Source organism: Panthera leo, chromosome D2 (assembly GCF_018350215.1).
Source record: "Panthera leo isolate Ple1 chromosome D2, P.leo_Ple1_pat1.1, whole genome shotgun sequence".
Classification (NCBI taxonomy): Eukaryota; Metazoa; Chordata; class Mammalia; order Carnivora; family Felidae; genus Panthera; species Panthera leo.
Genome location: NC_056689.1, coordinates 57,155,768 through 57,181,311, shown reverse-complemented (window position 1 = coordinate 57,181,311; position 25,544 = coordinate 57,155,768). Strand labels below are relative to the sequence as shown.

General features: G+C 35.4%; 1 protein-coding gene across 2 annotated transcripts in view; it reads left to right on the top strand.

Moving 5' to 3' along the window:
- HPSE2 (heparanase 2 (inactive)) overlaps positions 1–25,544 on the top strand; it is a 676,598-nt gene that overhangs the window by 425,540 nt on the left and 225,514 nt on the right. For both annotated transcript variants that reach the window (XM_042907947.1, XM_042907948.1), the window contains exons 4-5: positions 7,145–7,318; positions 19,039–19,210. In XM_042907947.1, the coding sequence (XP_042763881.1) occupies positions 7,145–7,318; positions 19,039–19,210 (346 nt within the window). The remainder of the gene's footprint in view (positions 1–7,144; positions 7,319–19,038; positions 19,211–25,544) is intronic.

The following is a 25,544-nucleotide window of genomic DNA, read 5'->3' as shown; positions in this document are numbered from 1 at the left end:
TTATTGGTTGTACTCACTACTCAAATAGTTCCCCATTAACTGATGGTTTCTCTCTGAATTACAAGAGACAGAGTTGGTAAAGAGTTCACCTCACTCTGATTTTTACTCTCATATTTCTTTCTGGCTTCCATTAGAAATTCCTCTGTTCTTCCAGCTTCTGGTGGATACTCTCCTATACCTCCCCCATATTATTCACTCCAAATTGAACTCTTAAAGCAATTGGTATATTATGTGAGTGCATTTAAACAGCATGGAGCAATAGACATAATCTAGAGGGAACTTGCTACCGTGAATAATGATAACTGAGATTGAGTATTTATGGTACAAGGCAGATCATAAGTGGCATTGAATGGGCCTAAATAACACCTGTATGAGTTAGATATTTATTAAGGCTTACCATATATCAGACATTTAAATGGATGCTAAAAGGGAAGACATGATACTTTCTCTTTGGAAAATGGTCCAGTATGCCTTAAGAGGGTGCGGGCAGAGTTGAACAACGATGGCATAGTTGACTCTTACTATAATAGGAGTTGATTGATTAACTTTTTCCTACCCCATCCTTCCTTCTCCCAATCTCCCACACTTTCTTCTTCAATGTCAAGTTTATCTATCTGTTTCTCAGGTCAAAAAGTTTGGAGTTTTCCTTAACTCCTTTTTTTCTTCATACCTTACGTCTAACCCTTCAGCAAATGTTATCAGCTCTACCTTTAAAATATCCCAGGAACCCAGCCACTTTAACCACTCTGCTGCTACCACCCTGATCCAAGCCAGTGTTATCCCTTGCCTGAATTATTATTATAGATTTCTAACTACTTTCTTCGCTTTCACCTTTGCCCTCTCCTCCCCTCTAGTCTCTTTTTAGCTCAATAGCTATTTTGGTGCTTTTAAAATGTGATTTGGATCATATTCAAAACCATCAGGGGCACCTGGGTGTCTCAGTCAGTTAAGCCTCTGACATTTGAGTTCAGCTCAGGCCGTGATCTCAGGATGGTGAGATAGAGCCCCTTGTAAGGCTCTGTGCTGGGGTGGAGCCTGCTTAAGATTCTCTCTCTCTCTGCCCCTCCCCAGCTCTCTCTCTCTCTCTTCAAAAAAACCAAACCAAACCAAACCAAAACACCAAAAAAACCAAAAAACACAACCCATCATTGTTTTCTTGTCATTCAGGGTAAAAGGCAAAGTCTTTATTTACAATGGCCTTTAAGGCCCTGCATAATCTGGCCTTCTACTGCCATTCTTTCTGGGGAAACCACACTGGGCTCTTTGCTGTTCTTCACATTCATCAGTCTCATACCTGTCTTGGACCTTTTGCCTATATGTTCACTTGACTTACTCTCTTACTTCCATATGGCCTTTGCTTAAATGTTCCCTTATCAGTGAGGCTTATTTAAAATATACCACCTCCAAAAAATATATTATATATATATACATATACAAAAATATATTATATATATATACATATATGTATATGTATATGTATATATATATTTATATATGTATTTTATATTTATTATTTATATATTTTATATATATATTTTATTTATATGTATACACACACACACACACACACACACACACCCCACACCCCACCTCCATTGGTTCTACAATCCCCTACCCTGCTTTACCTACCCCATTGAACCCCATGGCAACCACACTAAACATAAACTCCATGGGGCTCAGACCCATGTTTTCTGTTTGGTTCATTACTATAACCTTCAAGTAGGTGCCTAAAGTAGGTGCTCAGTCAATATTTATTGAACAGATGAGTAAATCCTACTAGAAACTTCAGCCTCCAGCTTCTTAGATTGATGAAAATCTTATTTTTTTTGTCTGTTGGATTGTCTTCTGTCTACTTGGTTTTTAAAGTACCAAGTCCTGAGGAAACTAAGGAAAAGGACCATCATTCATATCTTAGTATAAATTCATTGAGCTTATCTGTTTATAATATAAAGCCGTGATTAGCCTTATTGAAGAAATGGCTTTTTGATAAAATGAGATCTTGAATCTTGGGTTTTTTTCCCTACATTTAACTTTGGTGCTTCTCTAGTAACTTTTTTGGTTTTCTTCCTCTCTATTATTGCCACAGAACCTCAAAAAATAAGTTGAATGTACCAGGATTGTTCCTTGTTCTTTACCACTCATTCTTTAAGTTTACACCCCAACCTAAATCTAGTTTCTAACCTCACTGTTTAACTGTAATGACTTTTTGTCTGAGTTTGTTTTCTTCTTAATTTCTCATCATTATGTACTGTCACTAACTAACATCTCCTTGAAAATATCTTCTTTGGGGTTCCTTAAGATGACATTTCTGTGTTCTACTTCTCTGCCCTTTTTCCTGATCTTTATATGCAGACATTTCTTAAGGTTTCATCCTCAGCCTTTTTGTTCTTTAGAAGCCTCAAGAACTTTCACAGCATCAACTATCAGCACCATATAGATGACTCCCAAGCCTATTCTCCTTTTCAACCCAAGCCCCGGCTCCTTATTTTCAGTTGCCTGCCAGACAAGGCTGCTTAGAATTCTATTTATATAAGATGCCAGGGAGCCTGGCTAGAAGGCATAGAGGCATTGGCACCCTCTGGTGGAGAGAATAGAAAGTCATACTTAAGTATCTGCTTGGATGGAACCTGACACCAGATATTCCAAGGAAGATTACATTGGCTGAGCATCTACTAAATGCTCTGTATTCAAATATATGTAATATTCTTTTTTAAAATATATGTAATCTTCTAATAAACTCTAGAGTACATATCCTGAGCTAACAATAATAATTATTAGATCTTTCTTTGGGCCCTTTCAATTTCTTTTTACTTTTTAAAAATTAATTAATTAATTTTTGAGAGAGAATGAACACGACTGGGGGAGTGGCGCAGAGAGAGAGAGAGAGAGAGGGAATCCCAAGCAGGCTCCACAGTGTTGGCACAGAGCTAGACGTGGGCCTTGAACTCACAAACCATAAGATCATGACCTGAGCCAATATCAAGAGTCAGATGCTTAACTGACTGAGCCAAACAGGTGCCCCTGGTCCTTTCAATTTCTTACTAGACCACGTATATGCACTTATATGCAACAGACAGATTTGGCTTGTAAGAATACTTCAGCATGATTTTAAGGCAGAAAATTGCTCTCAGATAGATGCTATGAAGGATACAATGAGATACAGAACTATACTTAAGGAATTTAACAGGTTATCTGGGAAAATAAGCCATTCACTCTGGAAAAGTGACTAAATCAAGTGGTAAATCCTAAGGTAAGATAATGCCATAGATGTCACAAGGCACTCAGATGCTAACAAATTGTGTAGCACCTGTTTAGAGAAGGTCAAGGTCAGTATAGGGAAATTGATGTGTTCAGGAATGGCTTCATGAGGAGGTGGGACTCAAACTTATCCTTAAGGAAATATTTCCCAAACTTCTGGCACTCTAATTCCCAATTTTTGCCATATTAACAAACCATCTATATTTTTATTTCTCCACACTTTTTCTATATTCACATCTTCTTTTGGGTAAATACCTTTGCCTTGTCTTAAACCATCAGATCAATGAAATCATAGGTTGGATGTGCTTTTGTGTTTGATATATATTTGTTTTTCTAATATACATGAAAACAACATAGGAAATCCTCATTATGTAAGGTAATTAATTCCAGAAAAATGCCGCTTAAAGGGAATCAGTTTACCTAAAAAGAATATTAGCCATTCATATTCAATTTTGATGCAAAAGTTTGATTTATAAATGACACTAAAAATTATGAAAATAAATGTAATAAATTGTAAGGTGTTATTGTAACTATGAACAGTTTCAATGAACAGAACATTATTTAATTAAATATTGAGTATTTTTCTGAGAAAATAATTTTTTTCTGACATGAGAATAAATATTAAAAAGACTCCAAAATAGACCTCTCCATCTTTTAATATTCAAATTATTTTTGAGCAGTCTATTGTGTTATCCTTGTGAATTTTCTCTTGTTCAGTTCACTGACCTAATTCTTCTGAATCCTTATGTGTTGATGGATTTGCATGTGATTTGACCAGTAATCAGACATTATTTTCACTGATTTCATGAAATCCTGCCTCTTTTCTCAGACTTGTAACTTGGTTCTCCACTAGATTTATAATGGCTTTGCATTATATTGGAGAAATTAAAAACACTGATTTGATTAGATAGGATTTTGCCAAGTGGGAAGAATGTTTAAGTCAATTCTCAATTCAACAGTGAATATTTTGGTGTTCAGATGACTTGTTTTTCTATGCATTCTTTAATTCTAGAAGTGCTTTCTCAAACTTTTTATACCAGAGGAACACTTGAATAAATTCTCAAGTCTTAGGGTTCCTTTGGATAAAAATATCTAAATCTCATTGTATGTCAGTGAGATCATTTAGTTGTAGAAATTATTATCCAATAATAATTGCCAATGCTCATTTAAATAGATAGCGGTATTTTCCTGAGAATCTGTTTAGCCAACTTCTTAGCCTATTCTTTTGTAGGTTTCCCTTCCCCAAAAAGCATACCAACTCCAATGTAGGTCAGTGGTATAGATAGAAGATACTTCAGTTTTTCCTTTTTAAAATTTCTACTTGATTTTTTTTTTACCTTAGCCAAGTAGGGCTGGAAGTCTTACCACAAATTTCTATCCTACTATTGAGTATGCTATTCAATATGGGGGGGGGGGGGGGTATGGTATGTGGTACATGGTAAGTATAAGGATAGATTTGTACTAAAAATTACTTTTTAGAAAACCTTTCTTGAAGAGAAAAAGGAAAAACAAATAGTTAACTTTCTTTCCTGAAATTATCCTATCCCTTTCTTTCCTTGTCATGAATTTGCAAATTTATAAGGCAAACGTAATATGTTTTTGTTAAATAACTGGATTAAGCCAAAATGGGATAAAATTTTACTAAAGGTAGGACTTGTTAGGCTTACTTAAATAAAGTTTATGAATTTAATTAATGTTCTTAATATGAAAATAAATTAGCAATGTTGAATAGTAAAGTTAATAAAACTATATGTCAAAGCAATATGAATAACATTATAGCCTAAGACACAATTTTATATAAGACTTTGAAAGAAGCCATTTTCTTAATGAGTGGCATAGTTACGGTCACATAATTGTAAAATTAGTAAACACATCTGTTGGTTTCATGATCACTTAAAATTTTTTTTAAATGTTTATTTTTGAGAGAGACAGAGCATAAGTGGGGGAAGAACAGAGAGGGAGACACAGAATCTGAAGCAGGCTCCAGGCTCTAAGCTGTCAGCATAGAGCGTGATATGGGGCTTGAACTCACGAAGTGGGAGACCATGACCTGAGCTGAAGTTGCATGCTTAACTGACTAAGCCACCCAGGCGCCCCTCATGATCACTTTAATAGGCTTATAAATGCATTTTAATTTTAATTGCTGTTTTGGAGCTAAAAAGAAATGATTTAGTTTATTAAGAAATAATTGTTTATTAAATTAAGTCTATTAAAGAAATAATTATTTCTTTAATGTGAACCTATACTTTTTGTTGTTGCAAACTACTAGACTCTGGGTTAAATGTGAGATAAATTCCCATGGATTTTATTTTTAACTAAAATGAGACAGTTTCTGTCCTTGTTCTTGGTGCTTCTTAAAAACTACTTTCCCATATATGTAAGAAAATAAAAATGACAACCCGCTCCCCCTTCCCCACTTCAAAAACTGATAATGGACTCAACCAAATGATCATGGTTCTGCTTTACAAGACTTAAGGTCTTATAACAATTGCTAATGGGGCACTTTGGTCACTCTGCATCATCTTTTGTAGAAACCTCTAGTGTTCCACAGAACCCCATTTGAGAAACTCTGCTCTAGGGACTGGGATAGTGAATACTAGATAGAGTAAGGCGAATCCTTGTACATAATTATTAACCTAATTTTTTTTCAATCTGTTTATCACTTAAAGTCATATCATCCATACCTTGCAAAACACTGTCTAAAAGGACAAGTAAGATCTGGGTATGTTAGGAAGAGGAAAAAAGGTATGCTAAATGAGAATAATTAGAGCAAAGCCTAATGCAGCAGGGGATTCTGTGATAAACGGAACTGGCTGACACCAACAAAGAATTCATTGATAACAGTAGAGAGGCTTGAAGCGGGGAGAAAATTATGGTTGAGTCATAGAGTCCTTGAAGTAAAGAAGAAGAAAGTCTTAAAAATCAACTAAGGTTTTTTTTTTTTTTAAAGTTTATTTATTTTGAGATAGAGAGCATGGGAAGGGTAGAGAGAGAGAGGATCCCAAGCAGACTCCACATTGTCAGCACAGAGCTCAGTGCAGGGCTTGATCCCATGAACCGTGAGATCATGACCTGGACAAAATCAAGAGTTGGGTGTTTAACTGATTGAGCCACCCAGGAGCCCCTAAAAAAATCCACTAAGGTTTGAAGGGTGAGTGAAACTGATGAAAGAAATTGGAAGAAGGATGAATCTGGAAGTAGATAGGCAAATACAGATATTGTTGTGATAATTCATACAAGTGAAACTGAGAGAGCGAGAACCAAAATAGTGGCAATAGATATGAAGGAATGGGGTGGGTATGGGACATGTGAGTAGAACTGATGGTATCAGGGATCAAACCAACAATGAATATATTTACCCTAATGGTGTTTCCATTCTCAGAAATATTAGAAATGTGGAATTGAGTGGATTTTTTTGAAGTGCTGCTAGGCTGAGCAATTTTCCCAGACTTACCAGCCAGTCATCTTTCCTGGCCTTGCCTCCCAACACTATTCCTATCATTTCATAAAGGAATACAGACCCAGCAGTGTCAGATCCTCTGATTTTTCAAGAGAAGCTAGAAATCTAGCTACTTTGTAATACCATCCCATTTTTAAATGTTAGCAATCTATTTTTTGTTGTTGTTGTTAACAATAACATACTGTGGACTAGACTTGGTTGCTAATTTGCAACCTATGTCTAGAATTGTGTGTGCTGCTTTCTAAATCACTTCAAAATGTACTCTGAACCAAAAGGTAATATAATCCTTCTGAAGCCTCTCTGCATAATTCCTAGCAGGAATTAATTAGCAGGAAGTTCATAGAAAGCCTTTTTGTAGTAGCTAATAATTTCCTTTTGTTGGAATGTTGATTTTAAAGTTACAAGCCTTATTCTGCTTCTTCCCAGCCAGGTCTCTAGACAAACTTTATAACTTTGCTGATTGTTCTGGACTCCACCTGATATTTGCTCTAAATGCACTGCGTCGTAATCCAAATAACTCCTGGAACAGTTCTAGTGCCCTGAGTCTGTTGAAGTACAGTGCCAGCAAAAAGTACAACATATCTTGGGAACTGGGTAATGGTAAGTAAAGCTGTCATTTCCTCTGAATTGACAAGATAAAAAATAAGTTGGCCCGGGACATAGCCTCAGTTAGACCATCTCTAGCATACTGGCCCAGAAAACACTTGGGATGTTTCACTTCATATTAAGGACACCACAAGAATCTGGTAAAAGAATACTATTGGCCAAAGGATCTGAATAGACATCTCTCCAAAGAAAAAATATAAAAGTCTGAAAAACACATGAAAAGATACTCAACCACATTAGCCATCAGGGAAAACCAAATCAAAACCACAATGATAGAGTACTTCACACCCACTAGGATGCCAATAATAATAATTAAAAAAAAGATTATAGTAACAACTATTGGCAAGAATGTGGAGAAATTGGAACCCTCATATACTGCTGCTGGGGATGTAAAATGGTATAGCCACTTTAGAAAACAGTCTGGCAATTCCTCAAAAAGTTAAACGTGGTGTTGCTATATGACCTAGCAGTTCTACTCCTGAGTATATATTTAAGAGAAATGAAAACATAAGCCCACAGAAAAACTTATACACAAGTATTTATAGTAGCATTATTCATAATAGCCAAAAAGTGGAAACAACCCAAATGTCTATCAACTGATGAATGGGTAAATAAAATCTGGTATAGCCATATGATGGAATATTATCTAGCCATTAAAAAGGAATGAAGTACTGACACCCACTACAACATAGATGAACCTTGAAAAGATTGTGCTAAATAAAAAAACCCAGTCACATATTTATATAAAATGCCCAAAATAGGTAAATGTAAAGAAACAGAAAGTAGATTAGTGGTTGCCAAGGGCTAGGGGAGTGAGATGATAAAAATGTTCTAGAATTTATTGTGATGATTACACAGCTGTGTAAACATACTTAAAACCATTGAGTTATATACATTAATGTGATGATTGTATAGGTATAAATTATATCTCAACATTGCTGTTACCAAAAACAAGGGAAAAATACTGTTAGTCTTTTTTATTTTAAAGGGCATATGATGCATATTTTCTGCCACTGGTTAGTGACAAAAGCCTTAGAGTTACTTCCTTAGGGAGTTTACATTTGTAATTATCAACAATATTGTCATCTTATAGTTGATAGTATTTAGCTTACATAGCATATCCAAATACTCTTCTATTTGGACCTTAAAGTCCTAAATGAAGTGCCTAATAAAGGACATATCATGCAGGTGAGGAAATATGTTGAAAAAGGTAAAGAGAATTGCTAAAGATAGCAGGAAGTACTAAATCTATGTCAGGAACTTGGGACTTCTAACAGAAAGGGAGGTACTTTCTACTACCTTCTGGTTATTTTTCTTTAGTGGTATTAAAACTTCTTGGCTTTCTTCACTTCCTTCCACTTTCCTTCAACAAATAGTTATTGACTGCCTAGTATGTGCCAAAGGCATATTATACTACACTATACTAGTTTTGAGAGATATAATAGTAAATGCCAGATAAATATCCCTGCCTACATTCTAGTAGAGGAGATAGATAATAAAATGGATTTGAAAACAGTTCATCATTATCTTCTCTCACACAATATTTTTGTCCTATAGCAATTCAAACTGAAATGCTCAACTTGACCCTATTGTTTTTTATAACAATTAATTAATGCACCCCTCTGTTCAGTCCCTCCTGTCTCCTCCTACCCTTTCTCCTTCCCCCACTCTCACTCTCCTTCTCCCCCTTCCTTCCTCTTCAATTTGCAATTCAATTAACAAATGTATATACTCCTACAACCACCTCTGAAACCAATTTTAGAACATTTCCATCACTCCAGAAAGATCCCTCATCCCCATTTGCCATCAATTCCTGTAACCATGCCCAGTCTCAGAAAACTCTAATCTGTTTCTCATCTATAGATTTGTCATTTATGGACATTTCATATAACTGGATCATATAATAGTCTTTTGCATCTGACTTCTTGCACATAGCATGTTTTTCAAATTTATCCATGCTGTAGCATGTAAAAGTAGTTCATTCCTTTTTATTGCTGAATAGTATTCCAGTGTGTGACTATATATCACATTTTGCTTTTCCATTTACCAGATGATGGACATCTGGATTGTTTCTACTTTGGGGCTTTGATAAATAATGCTGCCATAAACATTCACATACAAGCCTTTGTGTGGATATATGCTTTTACTTATCTTAGGAAGATACCTGGGAGGGGAATAGAGTTACTAATCATATGGTAAATTTGTTTATTTTTGTTTTTTAACAACTGCCAAATTATTTTTCTTCTCTAACAATGTATAAGGATTCTAGGTTTTCTACATCTTTGGAAACACTTGTTAATGTCTGTCTCTGATTATAACCTTTCTAGTGAGTTTGAAGTAGTATCTTAATATGGCCGTAATTAGCACTTCCTTAATGACAAATGATATTGAATGGCTTTTCATGTGCTTATCAGCTATTCTTACATCTTCTTTGGTGAAATGTCTACGCAAATCTTTTGCCCTTTTAACTGAGTTACCTTATTATTGAGTTGTAAAAGTTTTAAATATATTCTGGATATGAGTTCTTTGTCAAATATATGATTTGCAAATATTTTCCCCAGTCTATAGCTTATCTTTGCATTTTCTTTATGGCATCCTTTGAAGTGTAGAACTTTTGAATTTTGATAAAGTTCAATTTATCAATTTTTAATTTTATGGGTCATACTTTTGGTGTCATTTCTTTGCTTAACCCAAAATCACAAAGTGTTTGTTTGTTTTCTTCTAAAAGTTCTATAGTTTTTGCTCTTACATTTGAGCTACAAGTTAATATAACAAATTAATTTTTGAGTATAGCATGAATTTAGAGTCTAAATTCATCTTTTTGCATGTGAATATCAAGTTGTCCAGCATTATTTAAAAGATTATCCTTTCCCTATTGAATTCTCATAACACTGTTGCCAAAAATCAACCAAAAATGGATTTATTTCTGGACTCCTAATTCTGTTCCACTGATAAGTATGTCTGTCCCTATACTAGGACTACATTGTCTTGATTACAGTAGCATTGTAATGAGTTTTGAAATTGGGAAGTATAAATCATCCAACTTTGTTCTTTTTTAAAAATTGTTTTGGCCATCCTAGGTGTTTGCATTTCCACACGAATTTTAGGATCAGTTTTTTAATTTTCTCAATAAAGCCTGCTGGAATTTTAATAGAGATAACATTGAATCTATAGATCATTTGGGGGAGAATTGCCATCTTAACAATACTGAGTCTTCCTGTCCATGAACATAAATTATCTCCCCATTTATTCAATTTTTAATTTCAGTAATGTTTTGTAGTTCTTAGTGTTCAAGTTTTGCACTCTTTTTGTTAAATTTAATCTTAGGTATTTTATTTTTTTCCCATGCAATTGTGAATGGAATTATTTTCTTAATTTCATTTATGTATTGTACATGGCTAGTATTTAGAAATATGATTGATTTTATATATTGATCTTTTATCCTCCAGCTTTGCTGAATTTATTTCTTAGATCTTGTATTTTTTCCCCCACATGTGTGAGTCATTTAGGATTTTCTACGTGCAGCATATGTTGTCTCAGAATACAGACAGTTTTACTTCTTTCTACACAATTGCGATGCTTTTTATTTCTTTCCTTAGCTGACTGCACTGGCTAGAACCTCTAATACAAATGTTGAATATAAGTGGCAAGAGTACACATTCCTGCTTGTTCACAGTCTTAGGGGTAAAACGTTAAATATTTCAGCATTAAGCATGATGTTTTGCCATTAAGCTTTCAGTATTTCATCATACTATTTATAAGATTGCAGAATTCCCTTTCTACTCATAGTTGTTGATAATATATATCAGGAATGAGTGTTGGATTTTGTCAAATGCCTTTTTTTTTGCACCTATTGAGATGATAATGTGTTTTTGGTCTTCTATTAATATGATATTTTACATTAGTTGGGTTTTTTTAAGTTTTTTTTAATATATACATATATATATATATTTTTTTTTTATTATTTTTTTTTTTTTTGAGGGCGAGAGAGAGAGAGAGAGAGAGGGAGAGAGAGCGCACACTAGTGGGATAGAGGCAGGGAGAGAGGGAGACACAGAATCCAAAGCAGGCTCCAGGCTTTGAGCTGTCAGCACAGAGCCTGATATGGGGCTTGAACCCACAAACTACTAGATCATGACCTGAGCTGGTTAGACGCTTAACTGACTGAGCCACCCAGGCACCCCTTCTTTAGTTGGGTTTTTGATATTAAATCAATCTTGCATTCCTGATGTATATCCTATTTATCCACGGTATTATAATACTTCTTATATATTGCTGGGTTCACTTTGTAACTCTTTTGTTGGGGATTTCTTGGTCTATATTTATGAGGGATATTCATCTGTAATTTTCTTTTCTTGTGATGTCTTTGTTTGATTTTGGTATCAGGAGAATAATGGCCTCATAAAATGAGCTGAGAAGTGTTCCCTCTTCCTCCATATTCTGGAAGAGTTTGTGAAGGATTGGTATTATTTTTTCTTCAAATATTTGATAGAATTCACCAATTAATCCATCTGAGCTTTCTTTGTGGAAATATTTATAATGACTAATCCAGTGTCTTTTGTTGTTATAGGCCTATTCATATTTTCTATCTCTTTTTGAATTGGTTTTAGTAATTTGCATCTTTATCAGAAGTTTTTTATTTTATCTAAGTTATTTAATGGCATAAAGTTGTTCATAGTAGTCCCTTATCCTTTTAATTAATGTGAGGACCTTAGTGGTGTCCCTTCTTTCATTCCTAATTTTGATACTCTGTGACTTCTCTCTTTTTTCTTGATCAGTCCAACTAAAGGTATGTCAGTTTTGTTGATCTTTTCAAAAAACCAAACTTTGCTTTTATTGATTTTCTCTATTTTTTTATGTCATTGATTTCCACTCTAATTTTTATTATTTCAGTCCTTCTTCTTGTTTTGGGTTTAGTTGTCTCTTCTTTTCCTGCTTTCTTAAGATAGAAGCTTAGATTACTAATTTGAGATATTTCTTTTTTTCTAATATAGGAGTCTTTTTATCTCCTAAACAACAGGAATTTATTTTCTTACTGTTCTGGAAGCCCAAAGTCCAGAATCTAGGTATCAGCAGACCTGGTTTCTTTTGAAGCTTCTCTTCTTTGTTTGCAGATGGGCAACTTCTGTGTTCTCATATGGCCTTCTCTCTGTCTGTGCATCCCTAATATCTCATTGTGGCTCTCTCTTTTTTTTTAGAACACCTTTTTTTAGAGCAACTTTAGGTTCACAGCAAAATTGAAAAGAAAGTAGAGATTTCCCTTATATTCCCTGCTTCCACATATGCATAGCCTACCCCACTATCAACATCCCCCACCAGAGTGGTTCACTTTTTACAATTGGTGAACCTACAGTGATACATCATAATCATCCTGAGTCTATAGTTTACATTATGATTTACTTTAGTATGAACATACTATGGATTTGGGCAAATGTTCAATGACATATCCAGCACTATTGTGTCATACAAAATATTTTTACTGCCCTAAAAATCCTCTATGGTCCATCTATATATCCCTTCCTCCTGTCCTCAACCTTTGTCAACCACTGATCTTTTTACTCTCTCCCTAATTTTGTTTCTCCTAGAATGTCATATAGTTGGAATTATACACTATGTAGCCTTTTCAGGTTGGCTTATTTCACTTAATGTTATGCATTTAAGGTTCTTCCATGGCTTGCTACCTCATTTCTGTTTAGTACTAAATAATATTCCATTGTGTAGAGGTACCACATTTTATGTATCCATTCACCTATGGAAGAAAATCTTCAGTGCCTCCAAGTTGTGGCATGAATACAGCATGAATACAGCTGCCATAAATCCATGCATAGCCAAAAGTAAAAACATAAATTTTCAGCTCTTTTGGGCAAATAACAGGGAGCACAATTGCTGCATCATATAGTAAGAGTATGTTTTGTTTTATAAGAAACCACCAAACTCTTCCAAAATGACCATATCAATTATCATTTCTGCCAGCAATGACTGAGCATTCCTGTTGCTTCACATTCTACATAGTTTTTGGTGCTGTCAGTGTTAACAATTTTTGGTCATTCTAATAGTATAGAGTTGTATTTAATTGTTGTTTTAATTTGCATTTCACTGATGACATATGTGGAGCATCTTTTCATATTGTTTTTATCTTTTCACATTTTTTATTTGCCATTTGTATATCTCCTTTGGTGAGGTGTCTGTTGAAGTCTATGTCCCATTTTTAAATTGGGTCATTTGTTTCTTTTTTGCTAATTTTTAAGAGTTCTTTGTATATTTTAGATAACAGTCCTTTATCAGATGTGTCTTTTGCAAGTATTTTCTCCCAATTTGTGGCTTGTCTTCTCATTCTCATAAAATTGTCTTTTGCAGAGCAAATACTTTTAATTTTAATCAAGTCTAATTAATCAATTATTTCTTTCATGGATTGTGCATTTGGTGTCATCCCATGTGCTTCTACATACTATATTTTTATTTTCATTTCATTAAAAATATTTTCCAATTCTACTTTCTTCTTTGACTCATGGATTATTTAACTTCCAAATATTTATAGATGTCTCAAATTTCTTTCTGTTGTTGAATTCTAGTTTAATTCTGTTGTGAGAAGGGCACATACATTAAATGACTTAATCCTTTTAAATATAAGACCTGTTTGATGGCTTACCATATGGTCTATCATGAAGGATGTTCTATATACACTAAAAAAAGAATGGGTATCCTACTGTTGAGTGGAGTGTTCTAAGGATATCAATAAGGTCAAGTTGGCTGATAGTGTTATTTAAGTTTCCTATATCAATGCTAATTTTCTGCCGAGTTGTTCTACTGATAACTAAGAATACCATATTGAAGTCTCCTATTATTGTTGGATTTTCTATTTTTCTATTTAATTTTGTTTCATGTATTTTGGTGTTCTGTTTTTGGTATGTATATGTTTATAATTGTTATATATTCCTGACAAATTAACACTTTTATCATTATAAAATGCCCCACATTATGTCTAGTAACACTGTTGTCTTAAAGTCTATTTTGTCTGATATTAGTATTGTCATTCCAGCTCTCTTATGTTTACTGTTTGCATGGTATATCTTTTTTCATCCTTTTACTTTCAACCTATTTGTATCTTTTACTTTAAAGTATGTCTGTTTAGTTGGATCTTAGTTTTCTTATTCATCCTGACAGTTTCTGCTTTTAATTGGAGTGTTCAATTCATTTACATTTAATGTAATTGTTAATATTGTTGAATTTATATCTGCCATCTTGCTGTTTTCCATTTATTTCATTTTTTGTTCCTCTGTTTATCCTGTACTGCCTTTATTTTTTACCATTTTATTTAATTTATTATTTTTAATTTACATCCAATTTAGCATATAGTTCAACAATGATTTCAGGAGTAAGATTCCTTAATGCCCTTAACCATTTAGCATACCCCCCTCCCACAACCCCTCCAGTAGCCCTCTGTTTGTTCTCCATATTTAAGAGTCTGTTTTGTCTCCCTCCCTGGTTTTGCTTCCCTTCCTTCCCTTATTTTCATCTGTTTTGTATCTTAAAGTCCTCATATGAGTGAAGTCATATGATGTTTGTCTTTCTCTGACTAATTTTGCTCAGCATAATACCCTCTAGTTCCGTCCACATAGTTGCAAATGGCAAGATTTCATTCTTTTTGATTGCCGAGTGATACTCCATTGTATATATATGCCACATATTCTTTATCCATTCATCCATTGATGGACATTTGGGCTCTTTCCATACTGTGGCTATTGTTGATAGTGTTGCTATCAACATTGAGGTGCATGTTTCCCTTCAAAAAAGCATACCTGTATCCCTTGAATAAATACCTAGTAGTGCAACTGATGGGTCATAGGGTAGTTCTACTTTTAACTTTTTGAGGAACCTCCATACTGTTTTCCAGAATGGCTGCACCAGTTTGCATTCCCACCAGCAGTGCAGAAGAGATCCTCTTTCTCCGCATCCTCGCCAACATCTGTTGTTGCCTGAGTTGTTAATGTTAGCCATTCTGACAGGTGTGAGGTGGTATTTCATTGTAGTTTTGATTTGTATTTCCCTGATGATGAGTGATGTTGAGCATTTTTTCATGTGTCAGTTGGCCATCTGGATGTCTTCTTTGGAGAAGCGTCTATTCATGTATTTTGCCCATTTCTTCCACTGGATTATTTGTTTTTTAGGTGTTGAGTTTGATAAGTTCTTTATTGATTTTTGGATACTGACCCTTTATCTGATATGTCATTTGCAAATATCTTTTCCCATTCCGTCAGCTGCCTTTTAGTTTTCCTGATTGTTTCCTTCACTGTGCAGAAGGTTTTAATTTTGATGAGGTCCCAGTAGTTCATTTTTGCTTTTGTTTCCCTTGCCTCAGGAGATGTGTTGAATAAAAAGTTGCTGCGGCCAGGGTCAAAGAGGTTTTTGCCTGCTTTCTCCTCGAGGATTTTGATGGTTTCCTTCTTACATTTAGGTCTTTCATCCATTTTGAGTTTATTTTTGTGTATGGTGTAAGAAAGTGATCCAGATTCATTTTTCTGCTTGTCACTGTTCAGTTTTCCCAGCACCATTTGCTGAAGAGACTGTCTTTATTCCATTCCACTGATTATTCCTTCCTGCTTTGTCAAAGATTAGTTGGCCATATGTTTGTGGGTCCATTTCTGGGTTCTTTATTCTGTTCCATTGATCTGAGTGTCTGTTTTTGTGCCATCCTGTACTGCCTTTTTATGCAGAAGAGATATTGTATAATGTACCACTTTAATTTCTTTGTTTTTATTTTGTTTTCCTTATTTTCCTAGTAATTTCTTATTGTAATATATCTGAATTCATTACAATCTATTTTAGAGTAATTCTAACTTAATTCCACTTAACTATAGAAAATTTACTCCAATAGAACTCCATTTCTCTGTTTTGTAGCCATTATTATTATAAACATTACATTTTCATATGTCATAAGCCCAACAACACAGTTTTATAATTTTTGTTTTTATGCAACTATTATTCAAATTCATTAAAAAAGAGTAATGGAGGGGTGCCTGGATGGCTCAGTTGGTTAAGTGTCTGACTTTGGCTCAGGTCATGATCTCCCAGTCCATGGATTTGAGCCCCATGGACTCTCTCTCTCTCTCTCTCTGTCAAAATTAAATAAACTTAAACAAAGGAGAGTAATGGATATTTTCAACTATCTTTTATATTTTCTATGTAATTGCCATTACTAGTGTTCTATATTTCTTTGTGTGGTTTTGAGTCACCATCTGGTATCATTTCCTTTCAACCTAAAAGACTTCCTTTCTTATTTCTTGTAAGGCAGATTTTCTCACAAGTTCTGTTCTTTGTTTTTCTGGTTAAGGTCTAAATTTTGGGACACCTGATGGCTTAGTCGGTTAGGCATCTGACTCTTGATTTTTGCTCGGATCATGATCTCGTGGTTTGTGAGTTTGAGCACCCCATCAGGCTCTGCACTTCAAAATAAATAAACTTAAAAAAAAATCTTTAAGATGTAAATTTTTTTTTCAGTTCTGAAGGATAGATTGCTACATATAGAATTCTTGGCCAATTTTTTTTTTCTTTCAGCATTTTGAATATGTCATTCTACAGTCTTCTGACCTCCATTATTTCTGGTAAAAATTCAGCTGATAATTTCATTGTGTTCCTCTGTATGTGAAGAGTTATTTCAGGTCCCAGATTTTCATTTGATCATTTTTATAATGTCTCTCTTCATTTATATTTGATTAGTCGATACAATCATACTTTCCTTTAATTTTGTATTGTTCCTGTTAGTTCTATGAACATATTTATGATAGTAGTTTTGAAGTCCTTCTCCCTTAGGAGACAGTTTCCATTGACTACTTTTTTTTTCTTCTTTATGGATCCCTCTATCCTATCTCTTTGCATGCTGTAATTTTTGTTGTTGTTGAAAACTATACATTTTAAATAATATGTTGGAACAACTCTAGATTCCAAATCCTCCATCTCAGAGGTTGTTTCTGTTGTTTCTTTTTTATTTGTTTGTTTAGTAACTTACCTGGACTAATAGTGTAGCATCTGTTTCTTTTGCATTTTATAGCTGCTGATATATCTTGTTTTTCTGTTTTTTAATCATTGTCTAGGCCAGCTTCCTAAAGATTGCCCCTGAGTCATCATAGCTTAATGGTGAGACAATGATTGATTAGAGGTTGTGCTTACCTTAAGCCAGTAAGACTTCTAACCTTTGCCAGTGGATCTGTGTGTGATTTGGGGAACACATTCCAAATTTAAACAGTTTACAATTCTCACTGACTTTTCCTTTTTGACATGCTTTGTTATGTCCCCTTTATGAATGTGCTAGGTTTCACATTCATCTGTCAGTACATGGATAGTTAGTGCCCTCTCCAGTCTACTGAGCACACACAGCTTTCCAGACTACAAAGGGTATGTGTGGGCTTATCAAGGCCCACTGTGACTGTCCTATTCCCAAAATTTCCCTGTTAAATTTCTTGCAAGTCTGCTGGTCAATTTCTTGACCCTACCAGTATCAAAACTTGTAGGTAACCAAGGTGTTGGCCTTACCTGGGGCATGTGCTTCATTCCAAATCAGGTTAGCTCTTTCCAGCAGTGGAGCTGCTGGTTTTTAGGATTTTCCTTGCCCTTTTAGAACACCAAGTTAATAGAAACTGAGGGAGGATGTTGTACTCTAAATTGTTTAACCCAGCCACTTTGTTATTATTGAAAATTAAGATTTTTCTTTTGCTTTCTTTTTTTTTTTTATTAACCATTTGTTTATTTTTGAGAGACAGAGAGAGACAGAGTGCAAGCAAGGGAGGGGCAGAGAGAGAAGGAGACACAGAATCTGAAGCAGACTCCAGGCTCTGAGCTGTCAGCACAGAGCCTGACATGGGGCTTAAATGCATGAACTGTGAGATCATGACCTGAGCCGAAGTCGGATGCTTAACTGACTGAGCCCCCCGGACACCCCAAGATTTTTCTTTTTGGTACAATGACCATCTTTATAAAGCCTTGCTTTCTTACCATTTATATCAGTTTCCTAAGCCTGTCATGACAAATTACCACAAACTCAGTGGTGTAAAACAGCAGAAATTTAGTCTCTCACAGTTCAAGGAACCAGAAGCCCAAAATCAGAGCATTGCCAGGGCTGATTCCTTCTGGAGGCTCTATGGGAGAATCTACTCTATGCCTTGCTCTTAGCTTCTGGTAGCTACCAGCGATCTTTGGCATAACATCATCCCTCCAGTCTTTGTCTCTGTCGACACATGGCCCTCTTCCCAGTATGTCTGTGTACCTGAACCTCCCTCTCCTTCCTTTTATAAAGACACCAGTCGCTTGATTTAGGGTACACCCTGATCCCATATGGCCTCAGATTAACTACATCTTCAAAGACCCTATTTCCAAATAAGGTCACATTCTGAAGTTACAGGTGGACATGAACTTTGGGAGACAATATTCAACCCAGTATTATTCATTATAATTCTTTATAAAGTATCACCCCAAATCAGTATGGTCTCTCTTTTGTGGAGTAGGAGATCTTTTGAAAGATTCATTTGAAAATGAGGAGAATGGTAAAATAGCACTTGACTTTTTGTTATGATGGTTCCTCGAGTTAAACTAGTTCACACCCTCTTTTTGGGTATTTTATTCACATTGTTAAGAAAAAAGCAGAGAGATATGTGGATAGGAAAGGGTTGGCAGAGCCTTACCCTTCTCAACTCTGACTTGCATGTCTGCTTTTAATCTAGAGCCAAATAACTATCGAACCATGCATGGCCGGGCAGTAAATGGCAGCCAGTTGGGAAAGGATTACATCCAGCTGAAGAGCCTGTTGCAGCCCATCCGGATTTACTCCAGAGCCAGCTTGTATGGCCCTAATATTGGGCGGCCCAGGAAGAACGTCATCGCCCTCCTAGATGGGTAGGTCATATTTTTTAGCAGTTCATATGACACTATTCATAAGTGTAATGGATTAATGTATTTGTATTTTTCCTGGTTACTTGTAGTCTTAAGAAAGATGGAGAGACTTTTTCCATAGTGACTTCCCCAACTCTAAATTAATGATTCTCCATCAAACAGCGGAAGAACTTGTCATCTCTCCAGGCCTTCCACAGTCAGCAGGAGGTGGTGGGACTGGGGAAGGGTATCACAATCTCTTGGGCAGGTTGGAAGGGATTACATTGTTTTAAAAAACACATTTAATATTAAAGCATTTGATTGCATTTTATATTTTTAAAAAGTCAAAATACTATTACTGTATTCTTGTGACCTCTTATAGAAAGTAAACCTTAACATAACCCTAGCCGTTGGAGCTGGATTAAAAATTTGAGAATCACTATTACTACTTGTAGATTCAAGCACTACTTAACTGATAGACTCATTAGTAGGTATTCTAGAGAATTGCTACCATGTGATTACTTTGACTGAATCTAATAATCATTTTAAGCATTGGTTATGGATGAGGCACTATGCCCAGTCTTGCTGGTGGGCCAGGCCCAATTGAACCCATGCAGGTTAGGTCCAGTTATATAGGGTCAAAGGGAATGTCTGAGATAATGGTATGAGGAAGGCTGAAGAAGAGGAAGGCTGTATGTTGAATCCAAGACCCAAAGTGGAGATGTGACTTAAGCAGGAAGGGTGGGAACTATGAAGTGGGGAGAGTCAAAAGTTCCCCCAGAACACAGAGTATGCACCAAGACCCACCTGTTATGTGCCATCCTGTCATACTCTGGGATGAATATGGTTACTCCTGAGAATTCAAAGATGAGTAAGACATTTTCCAGTGAAGTGCACGTTCTAAATGAGGTTAGATAAATGCCATATGAATACAAAGAGAGATTATCTGAGGAGAGAAACCTTTGGCTAACCTCCAGGATGGCCCTTGTGACTTAATGGCTCTTAGAACTCTCTCTCCTCCTTTTGTGGTGCCCTAGTCTTGATCTAAGGTAATTAACATAGCAGACATTATTGAAGGTTTGGGAAAGCATACAGATTTACAGTGTAACAACATTAATAACCTGAAATTTAATTTTAGGCACTTTCCTTTTTACAAAGAATCCCTAAGTCCTTACTTCAGCTCTCCTTTCCCCATCCTTCTCTTTTCTCCCCTTGTCTCTCAAGAGCAACTTCCCCTTTTTCTTACACAACAATTTCATGATTTTGGCTCCTACCCACAAATTCAGCTCTTGGTTTCCTTTTGCATACTTTCACTGAACTTTAAAATTACTCTGTGTGTGTGTGTGTGGGCGGGGGGGTTGTGATGGAAATAGGTTGATTTCATTTTATGTATTACAATTGAGGAATAAGAATCACATGTATAGAACTTTATTCATAGTTCATAATATATAATAAAGCAAGGTGTGTAACTATCATTTTAATCCATGTAGTTATTCTTTTGGATTGTCCTTTTTCCGTAATGATTTCATCAATGTATTTCATGGTACTGAAATGCCTTTTCACTAACATGGCCTACAGGGTCAATTCACTCATCCTGCAAACGTTCCTTGAGTAACTGCTATGTTCTGGGTGTTACGTTCAGAATTAGGAATGTAATCATAAACAAAAACAGATACTTTCTCTGCCTTCATGGAGTATACAGTATGGTAAGGGAGATATGGAGATTAATTAGCTGATCTTAAAATTAAGACAATAACAAGGAGAGGAACATGGTGCTATGAATGACTATAAAGGCTGGGATTTAACTGAGTTAGGAGGTCATGGAATATGGAGTCCACTTCCCCATACATCCAAAAACTAATAGGACTCCAGAGAATAGAGAAAGTCATTTAGGGAAAAGGAAAGGTACTGATAAGAACTTTTAAAAATTTTATATGCCAGAAAAAATGGAAATTTATCTTTATTAATGTGTATGTAATAAATATACAGTGAATTATAACTTGAAACACATAAACATTCCCAGCAACTCAACCAACAATAACAAAAATGTCAGCACTCTAAATTACCAGCTCTTTTCCAATCCTCCTGGTTATACCGATATAGTTTTACATAGTTATGATCATTCTACATGCATCATTTTGAGTTCTGCATTTTTTATTCATTGCTTTATGTTGCCCTTTTATTATTTCTACATAGTTTTCATATTTGTCATTCTTAATAGCAATGAAATATTCCATTGCATTAATGTACCAAAGTCTGCTTAAACATTCCCTCACTGCTGGGCATTTGGGTTGTTTCCAGTTTTTGTCTGTAATATATAGCACAGCTATAAACATCTTTATACAAATAGGTTTTTTATTTCTTTTGAATTATATCCTTGGGCTATATTCCAAAAAGTTGTGTTTCTGGGTCAAAGTATATGATAATTTTTATGGCTTTCATATTTGTTGCCAAATTTCTTTTCAGAATGACTTCACCAGGTTGTAGGGCAGCAGTGTATTAGTATATCTTTTCCCCCAATACCCCACAGCAATGACTATAGTCATTTTTATTCATTTACTCTAGTTTAATTAATGCAAGACTATGCCACATGGCTGTTTAAATTAGAATTCTGTTAACTATGAAAAGAACTGAACATTTTCCAAATCCTTAGGTTGTCTCCTTTCCCGCTATCCCACGTTTGGTTAATGACACCATAACCATTTGCCCGAGGTGCGGACCAGGAGGCCATTTTACATTCATTCCTCTATTTTGTTCACATACTAACCATTAGTTAGTTATTAAGTTCTGTTATTTCTGACTTCTTAGTATCACTCACATCCCAGATTCTTCTCATTTTTATTTTAAACCTTATCATTCTTTCTCTTAAATAGTTTTTCTATATGTAGTCTCAGACTCTAATTATTTCTCCATATATTTCTTCTGAGTAGTTTTCTCTTCTTTAATACAGCATGTGGTCAAATCACTCTTGCTTGAAATCCAAACACTTTCACATGCACCCCTGGCCTGTAGGGTCTAGTGCCTGCCTCACTTTGCAGCTAGGAATCAGCTATACCCCCTGTGCACAATCTGCCCTTAACTACATCAAAGTATACCTATGCCCCTTTTTAGTTTGTGTAATTTTCTTTGGAATATCACTCTCTACTCTCATTTTTCTTCTTTCCAGTAGGTCTTCTCTGACATCCTCAGGCAGAATTTCTTACCACCGCCTCTGTCTTTATAATAGCATTTTTAATTTTTTTTCTCTAGCACTTATCAAATTGATGATAAATTATTTATTTATATATCTGCCTTCCCTAATAGACTGTGGACTAGGATCAGGACATGGTCTATATTTTACTCATTTAGCCTCAGAACCTATGAATACTGTAGGTGTCTTATAAATGCTTATTGAATGAATGTTGACTTATTCAACAGCTGGTTCTAAATTCATTGATCTAAAAGCAGTATGCATAAATGTGATTGTGAAGCATTGTAAATCATAGTATAGTAATTTAAATAAATTATGGTGATTTATATAAATCATAATCATTAGCTTTAGCTTTACAGAACCAGTTTTAAGCTTTTTTTCTTAGGTAGTTACAGGACTAAACAGGAATATCTTCTCAGGATATAACTTCACTAGGACAGCAATAGAAACATGAAGTCTCATGTTTCTTCAGGGACTAACATATTGCCTGGAATATGAGAAATAGTTCATAAAATGCTTGTTTTATTATTTCCATTTCCTCATTGGTGAACTGGCCTTTTTTTAGTCAGTGATTTGTATCTAAAGTGTAAGAATTGTTCTTTAGGGTTATATCAGTTTCCTGTTTCTCTTTTGTAAACTTGTATGCAACATCTATATAATGATAATTTTATCTGAATCTATTGCTTTTCTTGTTACTTTGAAACACATTTTTGTTTTTTCAAAAGTTTATTTTTATTATAATTGTTCTTGTCTACTTTCTTGTTGATAGCCTTTGCTATTTATTCCCTTATTCATTTAGGATAAAGTTACTATCTAATTTTCATCTAGGCTTTCTAATGTTTTAATTTCCCAGCTCTTTTAACTTACAAAGTTTTAACAAAGTTGGAGTTTGTTGCTGTAACTGCTACAGAGTAAGGACCTAATCTATTTTTGGTTAATGTGGCAGTGTGAAGAAAAGCAGATATTCAGTGAAATAGTGTTTATTGAGGCTCTTTTTGAGGCTTTTAAATCCTAGTGAGATGACTACTAAATTTCCACCTCAACATATATTGAACACCTACTTTGTATTTGATCCTTGCTTAAGTGCTGAGTATATATTGAAGAAAAAAGTCAACGTGTTTCTTACCTTCTTGGAGCTTAGCAAGAGAGCCACAGTAAATAAGAAAATGAATTATTACAAAATATGTGTAATTCTGTGAAGGAAATGATCAAGATGACTGGGGTTGAGGGTCTATTTAGACAAGGTGATCAGAAAAGACTTATCTGAAGAATAATTTATTTAAACCAAGAACAAAAGAATGAATGGGAGCCAAATGTTCAGAGTAGAGGGAAGAAAGTTCTAAATAGAGGTTCTAGGTCATGTTTTTCAATGACCTGAATCAGAAATAAGGATAAGACATTTGAGGAATAGAAAGATGGACAGTATAGTGAGAAAAAGAATGGTAGATAGGCCAGGACCAGATCATTACTGGGCTGTGTATACCATGGAAAAGAAGTTGTATATTTTATTCTATGAGCAATGACAAATCATTACAGAGGTTTTTAAAAATTTTTTTGACGTTTTTATTTATTTTTGAGAGACAGAGGGAGACAGAACATGAGCGGGGGAGGGGTAGAAAGAGAGGGAGACACAGAATCCAAAGCAGGCTCCAGGGTCTGAGCTGTCAGCACAGAGCCTGACATGGGGCACGAGCCCACAAGCCACAAGATCATGACCTGTTCCAAAGTCAGATGCTTAACCAACTGAGCCATCCAGGTGCCCCATGACAGAGTTTTTGTAAGAGCAGTGACATCTACTGTATTCTTTGTGCCAAATAGATTTCAAGGTACAAAAGTAAGCGATCAGAAGAGCTCAGCATGAAGACTGTTTCACTACAAGACCATGGTAGATTGGGTTAAGGTAATGGCCGAAGAGATGGAGAGAAGTTAAGGTAGACATGATTTATTGATGGGTATCTCAGCAAGGTAGGGATGAGAGAATTGATAAAGGATGAATTCATCCTTTTGGAAGTTAACATCTCTTTCAAGGGCCATCACATGCAGAAAAGGGAGCCTTTCAAAAGGAAGTTATACCAAGAGGAATACACATTCATATTCATGAAATACTATCTCTAGAGAAATAAAAGATGGCTTTAAAATTATTGGGTGTGCTTCACGTTCAGGATAGTGATCTGAGGACAAGCTGCATTTCCTTCTAGAACCACCATCCCAATTCCTATTAAAAATTGATTTAAAAAAAAAGTTCGTAATAACAAACACACAAAAAAGGGATCAGAAGCTGATGAGAGATTTTTGATAGATTTCTATAAGACAGTAAACAGATGGAAGCCTGTTGACAGATTAAGCAGAATGAGGAAGTGGCAACCCAGACAACATGGGCTCTGGGAAAAGATAGCCAATCCATCTTGCAGAAGGCTGAGAGTCAGGAGGGTTTGGAGTGAGAAAAGGGGACCAAGCCAAGGGGTTTATATTAAATTCTGTCTGCAGTGGAACTACACTTACAGTTCATCTCTCCCTTCCATTATTTTAAGTCCCCTAACCTGCCAATATAGAGCAAAGACAACTCAATCTATCATCTCCAAGCAAATCCCTTCACCAAAGAAATTGAAAGGATAACCTAGGGATGAGCTAGTATTGCTAAGATAGAGATATTCCTGCATAATAAAACACTAAGATAAAGCACTATGGGATGCCCTAGCCCAAAAGCTGTCTATGCCCTACTGTACTCCCCCTCGAAAGTGAAATGTGTTGGTGAACAAGTTCTGCCCATAAAATAGAGATCCCAGTGAAAGGAGAGACTTACCTAAAAAGCCCAAATATTCAACAGCTGAGAAAAATCTGTTCATGCTACCAGAAGAATTTACTTAGTCCCCAATTTTTAAATATGAATAGATAGCCAAAGACCACAAGACATGAGAACAAAACCAGTAGAGGGGCGTCTGGGTGGCTCATTCAGTTAAGTGTCCAACTTTGGCTCAGGTCATGATCTCACAGCTTGTGAGTTCGAGCCCTGTGTCAGGCTCTGTGCTGACAGCCCAGAACCTGGAACCTGCTTCAGATTCTGTGTCACCCTCTCTCTCCTCTGCCCCTCCCCTGTTTGTGCTGTCTCTCTCTATGTCTCCCAAAACTAAATAAACATTAAAGAAATTTACAAGTGAAACCAGTAGC